This window comes from Beta vulgaris, chromosome 4 (genome assembly GCF_026745355.1).
Source record: "Beta vulgaris subsp. vulgaris cultivar EL10 chromosome 4, EL10.2, whole genome shotgun sequence".
Classification (NCBI taxonomy): Eukaryota; Viridiplantae; Streptophyta; class Magnoliopsida; order Caryophyllales; family Amaranthaceae; genus Beta; species Beta vulgaris.
In genome coordinates, this window is record NC_079205.1 from 10,019,537 (window position 1) to 10,038,738 (window position 19,202).

General features: G+C 33.5%; 3 protein-coding genes across 3 annotated transcripts; 1 reads left to right on the plus strand and 2 right to left on the minus strand.

Annotated features, from left to right (window-relative positions):
• The first annotated feature begins 1,990 nt into the window (after positions 1 to 1,990).
• LOC125496330 (uncharacterized) lies at positions 1,991 to 4,789 on the plus strand. The gene is made up of 3 exons (XM_048641821.2): positions 1,991 to 2,665; positions 3,481 to 3,669; positions 3,789 to 4,789. Exons 2-3 carry the CDS (start codon positions 3,490 to 3,492, stop codon positions 4,062 to 4,064), a joined length of 456 nt encoding a protein of 151 aa, XP_048497778.1. The 5' UTR covers positions 1,991 to 2,665; positions 3,481 to 3,489; the 3' UTR covers positions 4,065 to 4,789.
• A 1,310-nt stretch (positions 4,790 to 6,099) lies between these two features.
• On the minus strand, positions 6,100 to 6,714 carry LOC125496473 (protein FAR1-RELATED SEQUENCE 1-like). The gene is made up of 2 exons (XM_048641936.2): positions 6,393 to 6,714; positions 6,100 to 6,305 (listed from the first exon to the last, which is right to left on the minus strand). The coding sequence occupies exons 1-2, from the start codon at positions 6,712 to 6,714 to the stop codon at positions 6,100 to 6,102; spliced, it is 528 nt and encodes a 175-aa protein (XP_048497893.2).
• A 32-nt stretch (positions 6,715 to 6,746) lies between these two features.
• On the minus strand, positions 6,747 to 8,316 carry LOC130591052 (protein FAR-RED IMPAIRED RESPONSE 1-like). Its single transcript, XM_057393945.1, has 3 exons — positions 8,190 to 8,316; positions 7,944 to 8,098; positions 6,747 to 7,694 (listed from the first exon to the last, which is right to left on the minus strand). The coding sequence occupies exons 1-3, from the start codon at positions 8,314 to 8,316 to the stop codon at positions 6,747 to 6,749; spliced, it is 1,230 nt and encodes a 409-aa protein (XP_057249928.1).
• Between the last annotated feature and the right edge of the window lie 10,886 nt (positions 8,317 to 19,202).

The window sequence follows — 19,202 nt, forward strand, 5'->3', positions numbered from 1 at the left end:
ATAGGTTAAAATTCCAAGGGAAGAAGGAGAATACAACCATTCCTCTAATACAATTGGACGGATGAGAGGGTTAGGAAAAGAGTGAAATTAGAGAAAATGGCTAATGATTTTGGACAAGGGCTTTTGGATGAATCAACATATCCAGTGAGTGAGCGTTATGAGCATGTTCATGGGGTTCTACCACAACCTATTCTTCTTGAGGAGGAAGGAGATAAAAGGATCCATCACCAAGTCAAAGCTACTTCTAGTACTGGAGGAAGGTTTATTGAAGTTCAACTTCCGGAAGGTGCAATGAATGATGGAGAGATTGTATCTAGTGCAAGAAATGTAAGTTTTTATCTTCTTTTTTTTTTGTATGCAAGTTTTTATCTTTTTTTTGTATGTTCATGGGCTTTTGTTGATGCCTAGCATCCCCCTTCCCCCTGCCCGCAGCCCCCAGCCCCCTGCCCACCAGCCCCCAGCCCCCCTGCCCACCAGCTCCCTTCCCCCTGCCCAGCAGCCCCCAGCCCCTGCCCACCAGCTCCCTTCCCCTGCCAACTCCACTGCCTAGCAGCCCTTTCCCCCGCCACCTCCCCTACCTAGCAACCCCCTTCCCTGCCTAGCAGCCCCCTTCCCCCTGCCCAGCAGCCCCCTTCCCCCCTGCCCACCAACTCTGTGGCAGCCCCTACCCAGTAGCCCCCTCCCCCTTTTTTTCATATTAACCTTTTGTGATCCTTACTTATTTTCTGTGATTTTATTTTACTAAATTTTGTAGGCCATCCATGAGGCTTATTTGTTTTTGAAGAGGGATATGGAGGTCATTTCACATGTGTACACGAAGCGATTTCAGACTTTCCTGGAGCTTGCAACAGACCTTTGTTTTGGAGATGCTTCTTTGTCATCTGATTCCCCGGAGATATCTCAAACACAAGAGTTTTTTTCAGATCCAGAGGTGTTAAACATGATTGATGGTATTGTTGAAAAGTTTACAAAGATGAGGTCGGCCACTGATCTTTTTCATGCTTTTGGTGGACCAAGTGGAGGTGCTAAAAGAGTTGTAGACGATGTTGGGCATGATAATGAGGAAGGTTCATATGCCACTAGGAGTTGCAAAGCCTTTTGCTCTTTGGATTGTGGAGAATTAGGTGTTAGTATCACTTATGTTAGTTGCTTCATGAAGTCTAATGCTCGTTTGATGACAAGCATGTCTCGATTGTCATTGGAAGTTGTTGATTACTCCATGGTGGATGATTCTTCCATGGATTCTGGGTATGTGTTAATTCTCCACTTTTTTTATGTATTAAGGAAGTTCACGTATTAATATGCATGTTTTACCTTTAATTGTTTCCTCAATGAGCTTATAAGTTACCCATATGTCCTTAATAGTTTAATTTTTGTATTCTAATCACTAGTTAAGTATATAAAGTTGTTAGTTGCTCAAATTATCTTATTAGTTACCCTTATCAATCTATAAGTTATCCTTTGTCTAATCAAGTCAAGGTAACTTGTGTTATTGTTTTCAAAGTTCAAAGATATATTTGTGTTTATTTGTTGCCTCTATAAGCTTATAAGTTACCCTTATGTCCTAAATAGTTTACTTTTTGTATTTTAATCACTAGTTAAGTATATAAAATCGTTAGTTGCTTAAATTATCTTATTAGTTACCCTTATCAATCTATAAGTTATCCTTTGTCTAATCAAGTCAAGGTAACTTGTGTTATTGTTTTCAAAGTTCAAAGATATATTTGTCTTTATTTGTTGCCTCTATGAGCTTATAAGTTACCCTTATGTCCTTAATAGTTTACCTTTTGTATTTTAATCACTAGTTAAGTATATAAAATCGTTAGTTGCTTAAATTATCTTATTAGTTACCCTTATCAATCTATAAGTTATCCTTTGTCTAATCAAAGTTTAAAGATATATTTGTGTTTATTAGTTGCCTCTATGAGCTTGTAAGTTGCCCCTATTTCTTTAATATGCATGTTTTATCTTTAATTGTTTTAGTTTGATTACAATAATATTATTTTTTTTTTGATATCTTTTGTATAAAAAAAATTATGTAGGGAGAGTCTTGTGACTTTTGGTTTGGTTCACATCATACCAAGAGAAGATATGCTATCGTTGGATTCTTGCAAACAAATATATTCAAGCATTGTTGAGTGTTACTCATTGTTTCTAAACGAGTTAAATAGGTTGGAAGGTGGAGGTGTTCGAAAATTTTTCTTTGGTGTCCGCCATAGCGTAAGTGTTTATATCTCATAGATTTCAAATTTGTTATTGTAGAAATATTTTTCTAACTAGATTTAACTGTTCTTTTATGCTTTGTAGCTTTGTTTATTAAAATTGTTTGATTGTCGAGATTCGGATAACAGCTCGTATGCCAATGACTTGCAAAATTGTTGGGAAGAATGGGTTACTTCATTCAATAGCGGCTGTGATATTTTTGTTGCAAATTTGGTAAAGTTTTTTTTTTTTAAATTGTGTTCTCCCATATATTTTTAAAAAAACATATGGTTTGTGTTAGTAATATATATTGCTCATTTTGCAGATATATGTTCCTGTTCTTTATGAGGACCATTATATTTTATTTGTTATCGATCATCTGAAGCAAAAAGTCCAGTATCTTGACAATAGAATTTGGGGTGAAGAAAAAATTGCAACTTTTCGAGATCTTTCATTTCATGTGGTAATTTTTAATTTTATTCTTGCAGCATCCTCTTATTATTTTTCCGGATGAAATGGAAAATTATTCTATGCTCATGCTTTGAGATGGATTGTTACATGTGAAAAATTATAACTTTGGGTTTCATTTATAATCTTGTCTGTTAGTGTTAGTTAAGTGGTAATCTTGTTTTGGTTGGATTTTTTGTTTAAAATGTCCTGTGTTAATATTTTGCATTTGATTGTGATTACTTTTTTATGAGTTGAAGTGAGAGTTTGAGAAGGGGATGGGTATATTTTTAGACTTAGTCAGGGATTGAGGTAAGTGTATGCTATTTTTACATGTTTGTAGAGATGGACTAAGAATAGGTAGCTCGTAGGGAGGTGAACTAAGAACAAAGGGGCAAAGAGAGTCATTTGTCATATTCTTTAGTCACAAACAAAAAATATTTGTGGTTCACATAATGATTAGGAAAATATGTAATTATTTTTGATAATTATTCTCAAAAATTGATAAATACAAGATTTTGTTATTGTGTTAGGAGACTTCATTTATAATGTGTGATACCTGATCAACCAACAAAGTTGCATGTTACTCTTGTAGCAGCATGCATAGTATAGTATTTTGTTTTTGCTACGTATATACAGTGTTTAATATGTTTGAGCAAATGTATTGAAATGTGAAATTAGGTTAGTTAAAAAAAACACTTTCTAGTTTATATAGATAGGTGCATAAAAAAACGTGTGCTCCAATTATAGATCATGAATATCATTTGTACAAGAGCAGTGACAATTTATGGGTTGGACATCTATTTCTAATATGGTCCTATCTTTATGTAGTGTGATCAAATGGGTGATTTTCTTGCAAAAAGAAATCATCCAAATGCAGAGTTAGTTCCACACTATAAATTTGAAGTTCAAGAATTTGATTGGAAATCAAGTAAGAGTAATAATGATTGTGGTGTTTTTCTGATTCATCACATGCAATTCTACGAGGGGACTAAGTTTGATAATGTGCATTTGATGAAGGTATTTTCTTTATTCCTTTTCTACTATATCATTTGTACTACTTATATAACATGGTAGAAATATTTTTTTTCTTATCGGTTCTTATGTGGTTGATTTTCTTTTCTTTATCTTGTTGTAAGGCTTTGGGGAGGCGATTTCTTCGAGCACAGATTTGTGCCACTCTTGTGTTGTCGGATATGAATGAATCAAGGAATGATACATTGTCTAAGTTGGATGATTTTAACAAAAATAGAGACGTGTTGGCTGCTGAGGTAAGATCTAGAAAGAAGGCTATTGTTGTTGCTCAGAAGGAGAGGATGAATCAAGAGAAGGAAAAAGCACATAAGATGGTTGGTTTGGAGAAAAGAAGTGGGACAAAAGTAAAAAGGATCATCAAGAAAAGGAGATTGAGTTAGATTGCTTATGATTATGAGTAAACTTTTTTGTAATTAGGAGTAAAGTGGGTAGTTTTTTGTTCATATTTTGTTGAAAAGTAATCTTTAGAACTTGAACTTTTGGACTATGGACAATGTTGTAGGATTTTAATCTCTAGTTTTCACTTCTGATAGAAGTTTTATGTATATAGTCTCTAACTCTCTGCAAGGTTTGTTACTAGTGGCTTGACTGGTGGCTAATTGGAGAAAATAATGTTTGGTGTTAATTGCACTTTCCCTATGTGTATCTAGATAATTGCTTTTTTTCTTCTTTTGACCTCCCACTTCGGTGATCTTGCCAATTGGATAATTGCTTTTTTTCTTCTTTTCATGGGTAAGAGATGGACTTTCGATATTGAAACAAGTTAATGATCAAGTTTGTATTGAATGTCTCCCAAGAATTATTTTTTATTTGATAAAGATGAAAGGAGATAGTCAATGTAACGTATATAAAATCGTTATTATTTACTTGTTATGTACATATAAAATCGTTAGTTGCTCAAATTATCTTATTAGTTACCCTTATCAATGTATAAGTTATCCATATAATACTTTACTTCTTGTATTTTAATTACTTGTAATGTATATTTAAAATTGTTAGTTGCTCAAATTATCTTATTAGTTACCCTTATCTATCTATAAGTTATCCTTTGTCTAACCAAGTCAATGTAAAAATCTTTAGTTGCTCAACTTATCTTATTAGTTACCCTTATCAATGTATAAGTTATCCATATAATACTTCTTGTATTTTAATTACTTGTAATGTATATATAAAATTGTTAGTTGCTCAAATTATCTTATTAGTTACCGTTATCTATCTATAAGTTATCCTTTGTCTAACCAAGTCAATGTAAAAATCTTTAGTTGCTCAACTTATCTTATTAGTTACCCTTATCAATGTATAAGTTATCTTTTGTGTAATCAAGTCAATGTAACGTGTGAAATTATTTACTTGTTATGTACAAATAAAAAGATATTTGAAAATAATACATAAAATCAAACTAAAAAGATTAATACTCTCTCGTAAATGTATGGTTGACTATAAGAGCAGCTAACAAGACTCCACGCAACCGGAAAAAGTTGTTTTTAGTTGGATGTGAGCGTTGTCAATCCTTAAGGGAGAAACAAATATGACACTTTTTGACAGAAAAAAAGCCATATTTAGTTGTAAAATTCCCCAAGATATATACGCAAAAATCAACCAAGTAAAATGTTTATATGATTCGCCAAAGTTTGCGCATATCTGAGATAAAACATAGCAGTATCAATAAATCTCCATGTCAAAAGTCAATTAGCTTCTTTTTAGTTACTGTTTATAGGGGTTTTTACATAATAATGACCAATGAATCAGTGTCCTAGTCAAAGAATGCACTAAAAGGTAACACAAAAAGGTGGATTCCAGTCACCTCAAATAGTAAAAGAAAAAAAAGTTACAAAATCTAGTTCTTTCCAACCTAAGAAGAAAAAGTTATAACTTGCAAACTTTACAGAATAATCAAGTTCTTTCCAATTACAATATCAATTGCAGTGTCCATGGAATATAGTTTCACAAAACCTACAATTTTTGAGATAGACTGCAAGAGTGTGCTTAAGCCATCAAAATCCTTCAAGTGAAATCGTTTCAAAAGAACAATCCATAATTTTTAAATGTTTGCCAGCTCCTTTGAACACAAACACTTTATTTTTTGTAGGTAACACTTTATAAAACCAAACAAAAATTCCCCAAAAAGTGTGATGTAAAATCTGCTTGCTCCCCTTTTGATCATCATGATTCTTGTCATCACCATGTATCACAATCCTCCATGTAACTGCAAAAGAAACAAAAATTGTGATAAATAATTTATTAATAAATGAATGAAAAGAAACTCTCATTTGATAGTGATGTATAAATAATATATTATTCTAAACTTACCTCATTCTAGGTTTTTCTTTTTATCAGGACAATTACGACTATCATGAGTTGAAAGTTGACCACATGATCTACAAAGTCTCTCCTTTTTGTTGCTTGCTTCAATGGCTATCTCTTGATCACTTTCTTTCTCTTTCCCGTACCACTTCCTTTGTTTGAAGACTTGTTTGGAGGAAGTATACCACCTGATACTATATTAGAACCAACGAACAACTCAATATGCTTGTCTTTAGATTGTTGCTCAACATTTTCTTTTCCAGGTTTCATTTCCTCCTCAAAAGCAGATAACCTTTCCAATAATAACTCAAGATGGTCTGTGTTATTTTCAACAAGGCTTACACATGAGAAGAATTTCGACCAAAGATCCCCAACAACTTTTTTTCTCTTATTTATTTATATACCATCAAAGTCCTCACAAAAGTCGAAAATGGGTTTTTTTGAAGCATCTTTAGTCCACCGATGCAATATATGTTGCTCTGGAATTTCAGTCAAAAACTTCCCTTTTATCACAAAAAGCACATGCCGACATAATATTCCCATGGATTCAAACATCTTACAAGAGCAAAAACAATCATGAGAATCAGGAATAAAAGTCACATGATATGTTTTCTTCCTTGTATTATCTGCAACTTCAAACTCCTCAACAGCTTCCTCTATTTGTACTTTGTAAACCCCACAATTAAAAATTGCATTTTGAAACTCCCTCTGAAATTTGTAGAACATATTGTGTGTGTAAACAAGAGATGCATGCTTCTCTAAAGGAAGAGGAGTAATAGACGAGGCATGGAATTCTTAGAATCTGAGTTGAGTTTGTTTTGGGCATGTCTTTGAGCATCCATGGCTGATTCTATCCGAAACCATAACTCAACTAGAAGAAGATTTGCATTTGTAAACAAAGTGAAAAAGTTGTTCTCAGACTCTGAAATCTGTGTGGACCTCAAAATACCACCCATGAAAAGATTTCGAAAGTAAGAAGGGATCCACATATGTCTTATGTTAAACATATCAGTAAACCACCCATCATCTTCTAAGCCAAATTCACGCATCACAGAATTCCACCCTTTGTCAAATTCATCTGGCTCAAGGTCTCTATCCCAAACAACAGCATTCAGTTTCTCAAGAAACTTCGTTGTTCTACACATATCTGGACCTACTTTTACCGGCACTTTTTTCATGATATGCCACATGCAAAGTCTATGAATTGTCTTAGAGAAAACTTTTTCAATTGCTTGTTTCATTGCTGCATCTTGATCAGTAATGAGACAAGTAGGTTGACAATTACCCATAGCTTTTAAAAAACATTCAAACAACCATACGAAAGATTCTATATCTTCCTTTGCAAGTAGGCCCATACCAAAAGTAACACATTTTCCATGATGATCAACTCCAGTAAATGGGGCAAGAACCATACAATATTTATTGGTATCAAAAGTTGTATCAAATGATACCATATCACCAAAAAGAGAATAGTTTTTCCTACTAATGGCATCCGCCCAAAAAACTCTAGTCAAATGTCGATTTTCATCCACACAATAGTCAAAGAAAAACCCTCCACCACTACTAGTTGCCTTTTCTTTGAAATTATTTACAAACATGTCGGCATCAACATCTTGTATGTAAGCTTTAACATCTCGACTGAAGTTCTTAAAATCAACCAATGACGCCCCTACATTCTCATATCCTCCTACATGTCTTTTATCAATCTAAAAGATTTGTTTGGTCCAACATTCAATCTTGAATTATCAAATATGAACTTCTTGTGAGCAAGGTCAAGTTTCGAGAATTTTTAAGAAAATGCATGCTTTTGGGAGTGGCAAATACATGGTTATGCGATTCATGAAAAAGATATACCATGAATTTTCCATCACTACGTTTTCTCAAACCTATCCTTGCTTGACAACCAGCACGATTTACACTTCTTTTACGAGAACTAGAGCTTGTTATAGGTTTACCTTTGCTTTACTCTCACCATCTTCTTTAAATCCTTGTTTATTACAATAAATATACTTCAAGTAAACATGACCATCCTTATCTTTTTTCTCAGTAGCCAATCTTTCCACAAAACCACAAAACCGAGCATAAGTTTTATAAAACTCAATACCAACAACTAGAGAATCAAAAGGCATACCCACAGTGGTTTTAACTCAGGAGGGCAGCAAGGGATCCATTCTTTTGAACCTCTAGGTTGTAGCATGGACGAGGAGTGAATGTGGATCTTGTTGTTTGAGCATTAGAAGTTTGAGTAGCATTAGTTGGAGTTGTATCAACACAAGGAGTTGGAGTTGCATCAATGCAAGGAGTTGGAGCAAATTCTTCATCTTCCATTCTATTGTAGATTACTGGAACAACAAGAACATAAATCAATAATAATTTAGTAAACTGAAATTTGACATATCTAGACTTATTGGAACTTGTCTATGACATTTTCATATGACATGCACATTAATATAAACAACGTTGGAGATTAGTTGTGATGTCTTATTAACATCATATAGGCCATCCCAAACTATGCTTATGTTAATCTAAAAGTAAATAGATTACTCCACTAGGATTACAAGATTACATGTTTCAACAAGTTTAACTGAACCAAGTCAATGTACATTAGTAGGAATTTGCATAGTTCCTCATATAATATTTTACTTTTTTTTTTTAATTATCCATATAATACTTTACTTTTTGTATTTTAATTACTTGTAATGTATATATAAAATTGTTAGTTGCTCAAATTATCTTATTAGTTACCTTTATCTATCTATAAGTTATCCTTTATCTAACCAAGTTAATGTAAAATCTTTAGTTGCTCAACTTATCTTATTAGTTGCCCTTATCAATGTATAAGTTATCCTTTGTGTAATCAAGTCAATGTAACGTGTGTTATTATTTACTTGTTATGTACATATAAAAACATTAGTTGCTCAAATTATCTTATTAGTTACCCTTATCAATGTATAAGTTACCCATATAATACTTTATTTTTAATTACTTGTAATGTATATATAAAATTGTGAGTTGCTCAAAAGTGCATTGTTAGATCTGAAACAAGATATTATTATGATCATAGAGAATATTCAATAATTCTCTCAAAGTTGACCACAATCAGCAACAACAAAAAGCATGATAATCATTACGGAATGTCTTGTTTCTTCCATTTTAGTATTTAGATTTTGCATGGCCCTCTCTCTCAAATTTTACTCCCTACAACCACTGTTAAAATATAGTAATAGTAATATCTGCTGCTATGCTAATTGCTAAGAGTATAATTCTCTAAGAAAAGTAAAGTTATCGTTGTGTGTAGCTGTATCCCCCTTCATTTTACCAGAAACTTCCTTCTTATCTCATCCTCTGCTTTCTTCCTCTCTTTATATCCCACTTCCACAACTCCAAACTCAATATCATTTACAAACTACCAAGTATTTAAAACACCAGCTAACAACTTTAGAGAGAGAAGATTAAGAAGAGAACAGTTTTATTTTCCATGGCTTCCTGTAGTTTATTCTTGTCCCTCTTCTTCTTTCTTTCAATGTTTTCCCTAACATCCCAACAATTACTTCTTCCTCTTACTCACTCTCTCTCTAAAACCCATAGCCATATATTGAGCCTAATAATCATCGAAAAATCGAAATCTAAGCTTGATTCGAAATTATAGGAAATCGAACTACTCAAATTAATCCACAAAAAGCAAAAAACCAATCCCCGAAAATCAACAAAAATAATCCACGAATGTTAATAATTTGAACAAATATTCAGACACCAGTACAAATCGAAAATACCTTTTTTTCCGTCTTAGTCTAGATCAATAGACTCAAATCTTCAACAATTTTCAATCAATTACAGATTTCGAAATTAAGAGCAATCGAAAAATTAGGGATTTCGATAGCTAGGGATTTCGAAAACTGAAATTGAAGCTAGCAAGTGAAATAACTCCTTTTAATCTCGATTAAATTGAATCGGATGACTTTGAATCATAAATCTTAGATTTTTCTTGCGGCAGATCCAAATTTCATGAGAGATTCAGGGAGAAAGAAAGGGAGAGAGAGAAGCGTGCTTGTGCTCTTGAAAAGAAAAAAGACCTAAGTTTCAGTATTGTGAAAGAAACTAACAACAAGAAATATCAGCCACGCGATCTTGGTTTGTTTGATCCAACGGTCCAGATCTCAAGTTTTCAGTTTTCAGCTTTGTCTTGGTTTTCAGCGGATCCGGCCCGTATATATATATATATATATATATATATATATATATAGGAATAGGATCTTGTAAAAACCACTCTTAGGCTGAAAACTGAAAACAAGCAATATTAGCCATTAGATTTAGAAGAAAAAATTAGATGGCCATGATTTAGCCACATTGCGTGCCCTTTTTTTTTCCTCCTACCTGATTTTCTCTCTCTTGTTCCTCAGCTCTCAATCACGCTCTCAATCACGCTTTCAATTCTCACGCTATTTCTCTCTCCTAAAATGGCGATTTTCACGCTCTCAATTCTTACGCTCTCAATTCTCTCTTTCAATCATTGTTAATCTTTCATTGATCGAAATTCCGGTAAGAATTTCATTGATTCCAAACTCAATTTTGCTCTACTTGAGTTTTTTCCCAATTTTTCTAGGGTTTTATGCTCAATTTTGATTTTCTTTCATGTTCATCTGCAATTTTTTGTGCGATTCTTCTTTATGTTTCATATTCATCCCGAATTTGTTCATATTTGGATTATGTTATGTTTAACTTAAGTTACGTTTTTATTTTTTTAGGAAAATGAGGAGAAAATCAGTTCGAAAATTTCCTGGAGAGAAGAAAAATGATGATGTTGCAGTAAAACTTATAAATGCTTCAGAATTTGACAGTTAGTTACTGTATTTTCGTTCTTCATTTTTTAGTTTTTTTTTTTGCGATTTTTAAAATATTAGGGTTTAGATTATGAATTTGACAATTAGTACAACTTATAATCTCTAGAGTCGGTGGTTTGAAAATTTTTCTTCAACTTTTTGTTAGATCACTAGTAGAAAAAACATCAAATGCTCCGGTTGAAAACCCATTAAATGCTCCGTATTTAGCGCGTAGCAAATGCCATACGAGCATTTGAGCATTTTACAAATGCTCCGGTTTTCCCCGGAGCATTTTGTAACTCAAATGCTCCGGTTGTTTAAAAAACCGGAGCATTTGACAGTCAAATGCTCCGGTTGTTTAGAAAAAACCGAAGCATTTGTTTGTTAAATGCTTCGGTTTTTTTTAACAACCGGAGCATTTGATAGTTTTTTTTCTTAAAAAAAAAATTGTACAGCTCTAGCAGTACTTACTACAAGTAGCTTTTAGCAGGTACATATTATTCTCCCAAAAGTAAATTCTAAAGCTACATTAGAAATCAAAGGTAGGGTAGAAATATAAGTACAGATGGGTGAATTGAACAGACAGTCAATTGTTACAACATTCTAATCCCCCAAACATAGCAATATTCTGTTTTTTTTAGGAAGTTAGAATCAAACAGAAACCAACTTATTAATCTGTGACCCAACCATAGATCTCTGACATAATGACCCAGATTCGTCATGAATAGTTCAATTTACGCACAAGTGAAGAGAAGACACAAGACGAAAAATGCAGAGAGGCAAACACTTACAACGAATGTCCGACACATCTGCTTGCCTACAATACAAGGCTTAAGACAATATAACATATACACATTATAAGAGTCTAGTTCACTCCTCTACAGTACTTTCAATCACTTGGAACTCAAATTTTCTTCATACAAACGTAATTCAAAAGTTCGATACACATCACAAAAAGACAAATGCTTATAACATAATTCTAATACATGAATGGTTTTAAAAATAATAATTGATAATGCTAGCAATTCCAAGGCGCTAGAGAAACAAATTGAACGGACTTTATTCATGGATCAATTAAAAATTCCTTGTTTTGTGCTCTGAAAATGAGTCCGAACATCTGTCCGATGTCATTGAATCTATGAAGTTCACGATTATGCATTTTAAGTGAAAAAGTTTATCCTGTAACATTTACACTGTTAAAAGAGAATAAAGAAAAAAGTTTTTTAAAAACATCCCTCAGAAATGCCTAGTGTCCACATCGGATGGGAAGCAAACAAGCAGGAAAACACAGTTCCTCAAAAACCATTTGCAAATTGCAAAGGGAGCCATATGTTTTCATGACAATTATTGCATTTGCCATTCCTTTCTCGAATTACTAAATATTATCATCACTGGGATTCAATCCAATATTACCTATCTTATAATGCTAATAATAACAATAAATTTTTATTTCATATTCAGAGTTAATATGGTAGAACAGTTATTCAAAGCTTTTAAATTTGTTGACTGTTTGTTTGTCGAATCACATAAATGGTACAAACAATACTCAAGTATCAAGGTGAGCTAATCAAGTCTAAAGATGAAGAAGGATTAACACCACTTTCTTATGCTGCATTCAATGTTTATGTTGACAGAGTCTATTACTTCTTTAAAAAGTTTAAAAAAATCTATTAATTACCTTAACGAAGACGCGTCCTACCCCATTCACAAGACATGTCAAGGAGGCCAAGTTGCTACCATGAAGATGTTCCACATCAAGCTCCCTGAATCATTGCTCTCTGTTGAACATCGTGGCCGAACAACATTGCACCTAGCTGCTTCATAAACCATCAGAAGGATAGAAACAGGTGCCCCAGATTTGTCTCTAAGAAGTGCAAAAACAGAACTCTTTTAAGAACGGAAGAAAATCAAGAATAGATGATACAACATCAGTTGCTTTTGAGCTTAAAATGCTTGTTGTATAGGACAATAGAAGTACATTATAAATCTTTGAGGGAGAACTGTGAATAATGTGTTTCTTTTTAAACTTTGCCTTAGGTGATATAATGATTATTGTCACTTTCACAAATAAAAAATCAAAACATTAATGGTACAAACATATCATTTCACTTCTGAGTAGTGTAGTATACAAAATGACAAGGTTTTGGAGCTCTTGGTGAGATCCTTAAACCTAGTTGAAGGGAACTAAAAATTCTGAGAATCAGAAAGATTCTATAGAGAAAAATCTATTAGAAAAACATGGAGGCTCAAGATGATCTTTTGGGAGGAGACATGTTATGAATTAGAGATCATGTTGTAGTTGCAGCGAAAATCTTCACGAACATTTCTGTAACATTTAGGTTATGGACAAATCATCATCAATGATTATACTTACTTATCAATGTAAACTAGTGAAAGGCAAGAAACGAAAGAGGAAAATACCAAAAAAAACATGAAAAGCTTCAACGAGCAGACCTCTTTGTTTTTCCCAGCAATTAACAACCCGACATTGTATAACCTGAAGATCACACAAACATAAGAATCTTAACAGTCGAGAGAGGGAAATCAACAATTTTTACTAGTTCACCAAGAAAAAAGAGTAGATTGGTAAGAAATGAAGACTTTATACAGAAGGTTTCATGTCATTTTATTTTGTTTCTCCTTGAGTACCGCATACTCCAAACTCTAGCATAGATGTGTTCATTTTAGATAAAAGAATATTATAATCAGAACTCTATAAGTTGGACACCTCGACACATACCCAACTCTGACACCAGTAGTCAAGTCTGAACTTCGTAGGTCCTACATAGAACACGACATATTTTGGTGCCTGGAACAAATATGGGCACACAATTTGCTAATTCAGGTTGTTAAACTATTCTGACGGTGCATCCTTGTACCATTAACCATGATGATACATCAATGCACACAATCTAAAACATGGTGTACAAGAGAGACCTTTACCAATAGGGAAAAAAAAGAAAATAAGGGTAATGGTTTGCTTAAAGATTCTACTTCCTCCGTCCCAAAATAGACTAATATTCTGTTTTTACCTGATTTTAACATAAACTTTATCTCTTATTAGGGTAAAGTTTATTATTCACGTATTTCCTCTTGCTGTAACATTTGCTCTCAATTCATACACATAGTTCATAGCAATTCAACCCAACTACATAAAAGTAAAAAGGAAAAATAAGCTCCAATAAGAACATGCACAGTTAATTTCATAAAAAGTTCTTAATAAATAAAGTTCTTAATTTCGTTGAGTGTAAGAGGTGGCATATCAAAGTACTTTGTACGAAGAATCTGACAGAAAAGTTCAAAGATTAAGTAAGTTGTTGTAAAGTACTCCATATTCAGAAAATATGATGCAGTAAAATAGCAAAACATTGCATTCATTCTCATATCTTTTGTGTCCGTCTATCTAGATAACTGTTACTTGACCGAATATGTGAGGTTTTAGTAAATCCACTTGGTTTGGACTCGCATCAGTTCCTCCTCTCTGTTAGGTGTAGAACAAGTTCTCCATGTATACAGAGGAACGGCATGCCATGAAAGAGCATTTATCATATGCATCAAACTAACCTCCCGCATCAAATGGCTATGGTTCTTGACAGCTTTTCCAACCTTTTCTTCCACATGGCTTCGAACATTGTCACTTAACTGTAACACACAAATTCCGTGTCAAACATACATAGACAATAAAACTGAAATTTTCATCTACTCATCAACTTCAACACGTGATCAATCAATGCTTCCCCATAAAAATAGTATTTGTAGGTATTGAAAGGATAAAATATTCATAGTAAGAAGACACCTTGTATTCTAGATACCCACATTACTCCCATAGGTTGTGTTCTTAATGCAGCACTTGGTAAGAAAGCAATGTCATGCCTTCTCACGTACTTGATGTAACACTCAATCAAAGCCCTTTGCATTATCCTGTCCATTATAGGGGTATATCCTGTCCATTAGCAAAGGCATGTAGTATATAATAAAATCTTTTGTTGAATATAAAATCTTAAGTCGTTTGAGCTAGGTCTGAGTTTATAGCTCTGTTGCTTGGAAGTTGTAGCTTCTTGTTGGGTACCTAAAAATCGGCAAGAGCTCCAATTGAGATATCCTCACAAGTCAAGTCACGACCTTAGCCTGTTTAGATATCCATTGGCTTCTTTAAAGATGATCTTGTCCGTTTTTAGGTTATTTTTTAGTTTGAAGACTGATTTGGTTTTCATGGAGGTGATACAGAAAGGACAAAATTAGAAGTAATGAACGATTAAGTATTCCCTTTATCCATTCTGTATGAGAAATGATGGTTTATAAAAATCAGTAAAAAAAACCTTTACCCCATTCATCCCTCAGAACATGTTCAATTTCAAGGAACTAAGTTAATATTGCAAAATTATAATGTGGGAGAGTTCAAAGATTCAATTCAGAAGAAAGTGACCTGTTAATTTGGAACAACCCATAACATAAATATGGTCTATTATTTAGGGACAGGAGTATTGTAGATTATAGTCAAATCATCTGGGAATGACGTAAAACAAAAGGTGAATTCTTGTGACAGCGAGGGAGGAATACCTAGAGGATACAGCTAGTGTTAGGAAAGCTCAGGCTGGCTGGTATTCATTAATTCGATAGATAAAAGAAGACTCAGGTAGGTAATTTTTCTCCTTTTCCAACCGACCTTCCAACTCACATGTGAAGCAACTAGTCCTAACTCACATGTGAGTTCTCTTAGCATAAGAACACAGATTGATGAAACAAGTATGATCAGCAAAATAACATCAAACGAGAAAGCTTCATTGTTGAGGATCTATATGACTAATACCATCCACCCCAATTAACCACATTACAATATCAAGTAGCAAATATGAGATTTTGAATTCAGAATACTGGATAGTTAAGCAAAAGATTGATAATAACAACTCTCAAATCATAATCAAATAAGCATCCTGTAGCTGAAAATACTCCTAGAATTTAGTAATATCCCAACAAATGATATATAACCAATAAAATTGAATATCTCACACTCGAGATTTCTAACAAATACTACTTCAAAGATTACACTACATGATGTATCTTCATAAATCACAAAACTAAAATCGACCCAGATGTCCAAACACCCAAATAAACAAAACCCACATGAAATTTCAGTAAAAAAAAACACAGAAATTAAAAAGAGAAACTCAAGATGGAAAGAAATTTACCTCAAGATTTCGGCCCTGAAGGATAAGTTTAACAGAGGAAACAGGACCATCCGGCCATGACATAGAAACAACATTAGCATTCTTGTTTGGTTGACATATAGAAGAAATTGGGAAGATGAAAATTCAGAAAAGGGAAAACAAACCAAGAAGTATATGACGGAACAACATTGGCTCACCACGGTGGCCGGTATGGCGAATCGAGGTGAGAGATAAAGATTTGAATAAAAAAAACATAAAGAATCAAAGAAAACCCTAAAATAATCCCCAAATTTAGGAAACCAAAAAAAACGAAAATACAGCAATAAAAATCGAAAAAAATTACCTCGACATGAATTCGAAGAAGCAGTTCGAGGAGTGAGTGAAGAGGGGAAGAGAGAGAAAGAGAAGCAGTTTCATGAAGAGGGAAAGAGAGAGATTAGAGGGGAAATACCGAAATAGTGTTGAGACTTTGCGTCCCAACTTCAAGTATAAAATTCCTTTCAAAAAAAAAAATATTAAATTAGTCAAATGCTCGGGTTGTTTTTAAAAACCCGAGCATTTGTGAATTTTTCTTTTTAATTTTCCAAAAAACTTGTCAAATGCTCGGGTTGTTAAAACAACCCAAGCATTTGTAAAGTAGCAAAAGGGGTTTATTCTACTAGTGGATCTAGAAGAGTTTGAATATGTTTCGGTAACTTTTGATTTGGACGTCATAATAACAAATAAGCTGCTTTGTGATTAAATTATTAATTAGTAGCCTTTACACTCCTCTTAAGTGTGCATCAAAATTTATGTCAGATAATTTGATATGTATTATCATGCATCTGTGGTCATTTTTTGTCAACTTTTTGCTAGTCCAGTATATTCATGAAGGATCATGTGACATATATGAAACTAGGTAGTAGTATATCATATGGTTCTTTCTTACCAACAATTTGTTCAGATAGTAGTTGCTTAGTTCAAGGTATCTCCAATTTTTCAGTACTATCTACTATGTCTTCCAAGCATCATAATGAATCTTTGACATTCCATTTTTTTGCTTTAGTTTTGCGCCTGTAAAATGGTTTTGTAATGTGTTATCCATGGTGAAGAATCCATACAGAATCACCTAGGAGGCTTAGGATCATATTGGTCTGGTTTCATTGTTGATCTAGTTAAGTTATTTTCTATAAGTTTATAATACGCGGTACACACATGCACATGCGCACACACATAAATGCAGTCAACTTGTTTCACCATGGATACTTATATACATATTTGCTTGGTTTCATTGTTGATCTAGTTAAGTTATTTGTGATTAAATTATTAATCAGTAGCCTTTACACTTCTCTTTATTTTGTTTGTTTTTAAGTATAGTTATTATGTATTTGTTTTGTGTAGCCGAAATGGAGAACGTAGGGAAGAAAAATAAAAAGCCTCTTGTTAAGAAATTGAAGAAAACAGTTCAAGTTCAACCAAATGAAGGTAATCTATATAATTTCAAGCACCTATATTGTGCAGGTTTTGTTTGTTTTTAAGTATAGTTATTATGCACCTGAATTTTAATAGGTTTTGTTTGAGTGATTTTATCTTCCTTAACAGACCTTTAAATGGCATCTAACTACTCTTATGAGTTGCTGCTTGTATTTGAAGCAAAACTCAATGATGATTATAAGTTCCCTTGCAAAAGGAAATTGAAAGAGATTGCCCATCTTCCAAGCTAAGACCCTAATACACTTTTCTGTAGGTTGTTGCTAGTGCACTTTTTTGATCTACAATAATTTATGAATGTCTTGTCCCAACATGGGCCGCTAATGGCACCAAGTGCAAAAGGTTTTGTCCTAGAAAAGGAAATTGCTTCAGTGGTGCTTACCTTTTAGACATGCGTTATTTGAACTTTTTCTGTGCAAATGAAGTTTAGCAGATGAGAACCATGATTCTTTTGATACTTAAAGTCCTTCAATTATTTGCTTAATGTGTCCTTGTTGTGGCCATGCATTTGCATAACAATCTTGCTATATACTTCTGTTCTTTTATGGAGAGAGTGATAAGTTCTCTCTGTTCTCCTCGTTTCAAGTAGAACATTACGCTGAGGATATTATGGTGAAAGGGGGGGGAATGATCAGACACTCTGGATAGGGTGGCCCAGAGGCTTGGCTCATGGTAGTGCAACTGTATGAGATTGTCATTGGAGAGGTCTGTGGTGGGAGGATGAGGGGGAAATAAATGGAGGTTGTCATCGTCCTTTTCTCTGTATCTAGATTTAGGAAAAACCGAGACTTAGATGGGAAGCGTATCCCTAAATTTCGGATTATTCATGAATAAAGCAAAATTGGGATTAAAATGAGAAGACACTCTAAAGTCAAGATTTATAGGGTCAACTTTTATCTTGAATTATATTGTTAATTGGGAAGGATTTTGAAAGCTTGGTGAATTGATCTGAGTATATTTTACCGCATGTTAACACTGGTTTGCTTGCAAATCAGTCAACGTTTTTGATTCTTGGGTAGATAGGTGCAATGTCCCTATTGACTATTGTGCATATGGAGAATAAATTGGATCTGGTTTAACTTAAAGAAGCAAACATTTAACTCCCCCCTCCTACCAAGCTCCTCCTTATTTATCATTTTTGAATACAGTGATGGATGATGTAAATATGCTATTGTTAGATTCATTTTATAATATATGTTTTCATATATGCATAATATTACAATATTCTACTTGTTCAAATTGATGGATAAATACGGTCAGGACTCAAGAGTGACAAATTTCATCATAGTAAACTGTGTTTGCGAAGATTGTAGTTTGTTCATCAAGTAGGACATGGGAAGTTCATATAGGCCATCTGGCTAGTTCAGCAAAGTCATACTTTGAAAATTTAGAAGATTCTATGTGAGATAGTAAATAATGCACTTGCTGAATGCTGACACTATAGTGGTAGTCTACATTCTGAATTTTATGTTCCTCTCTGTTAATCTGTTGTTGTTTGATTTTGTAATAAAACACTTGTTTTAAGTATAGTTATTATGTATCTGTTTTGTGTAGCTGAAATGGAGAATGTAGGGAAGAAAAATAAAAAGCTTCCTGTTAAGAAATTGAAGAAAACAGTTCACGTTCAACCAAATGAAGGTAATCTATCTAACTTCTCCTTTATTTGACATGTTCATACTATCGTATCTAATTTCGAAATTAGTTTTGATAGATGATGAGCTTGATGATGATGAGGAAGCTAGTGACAAGAATGAGC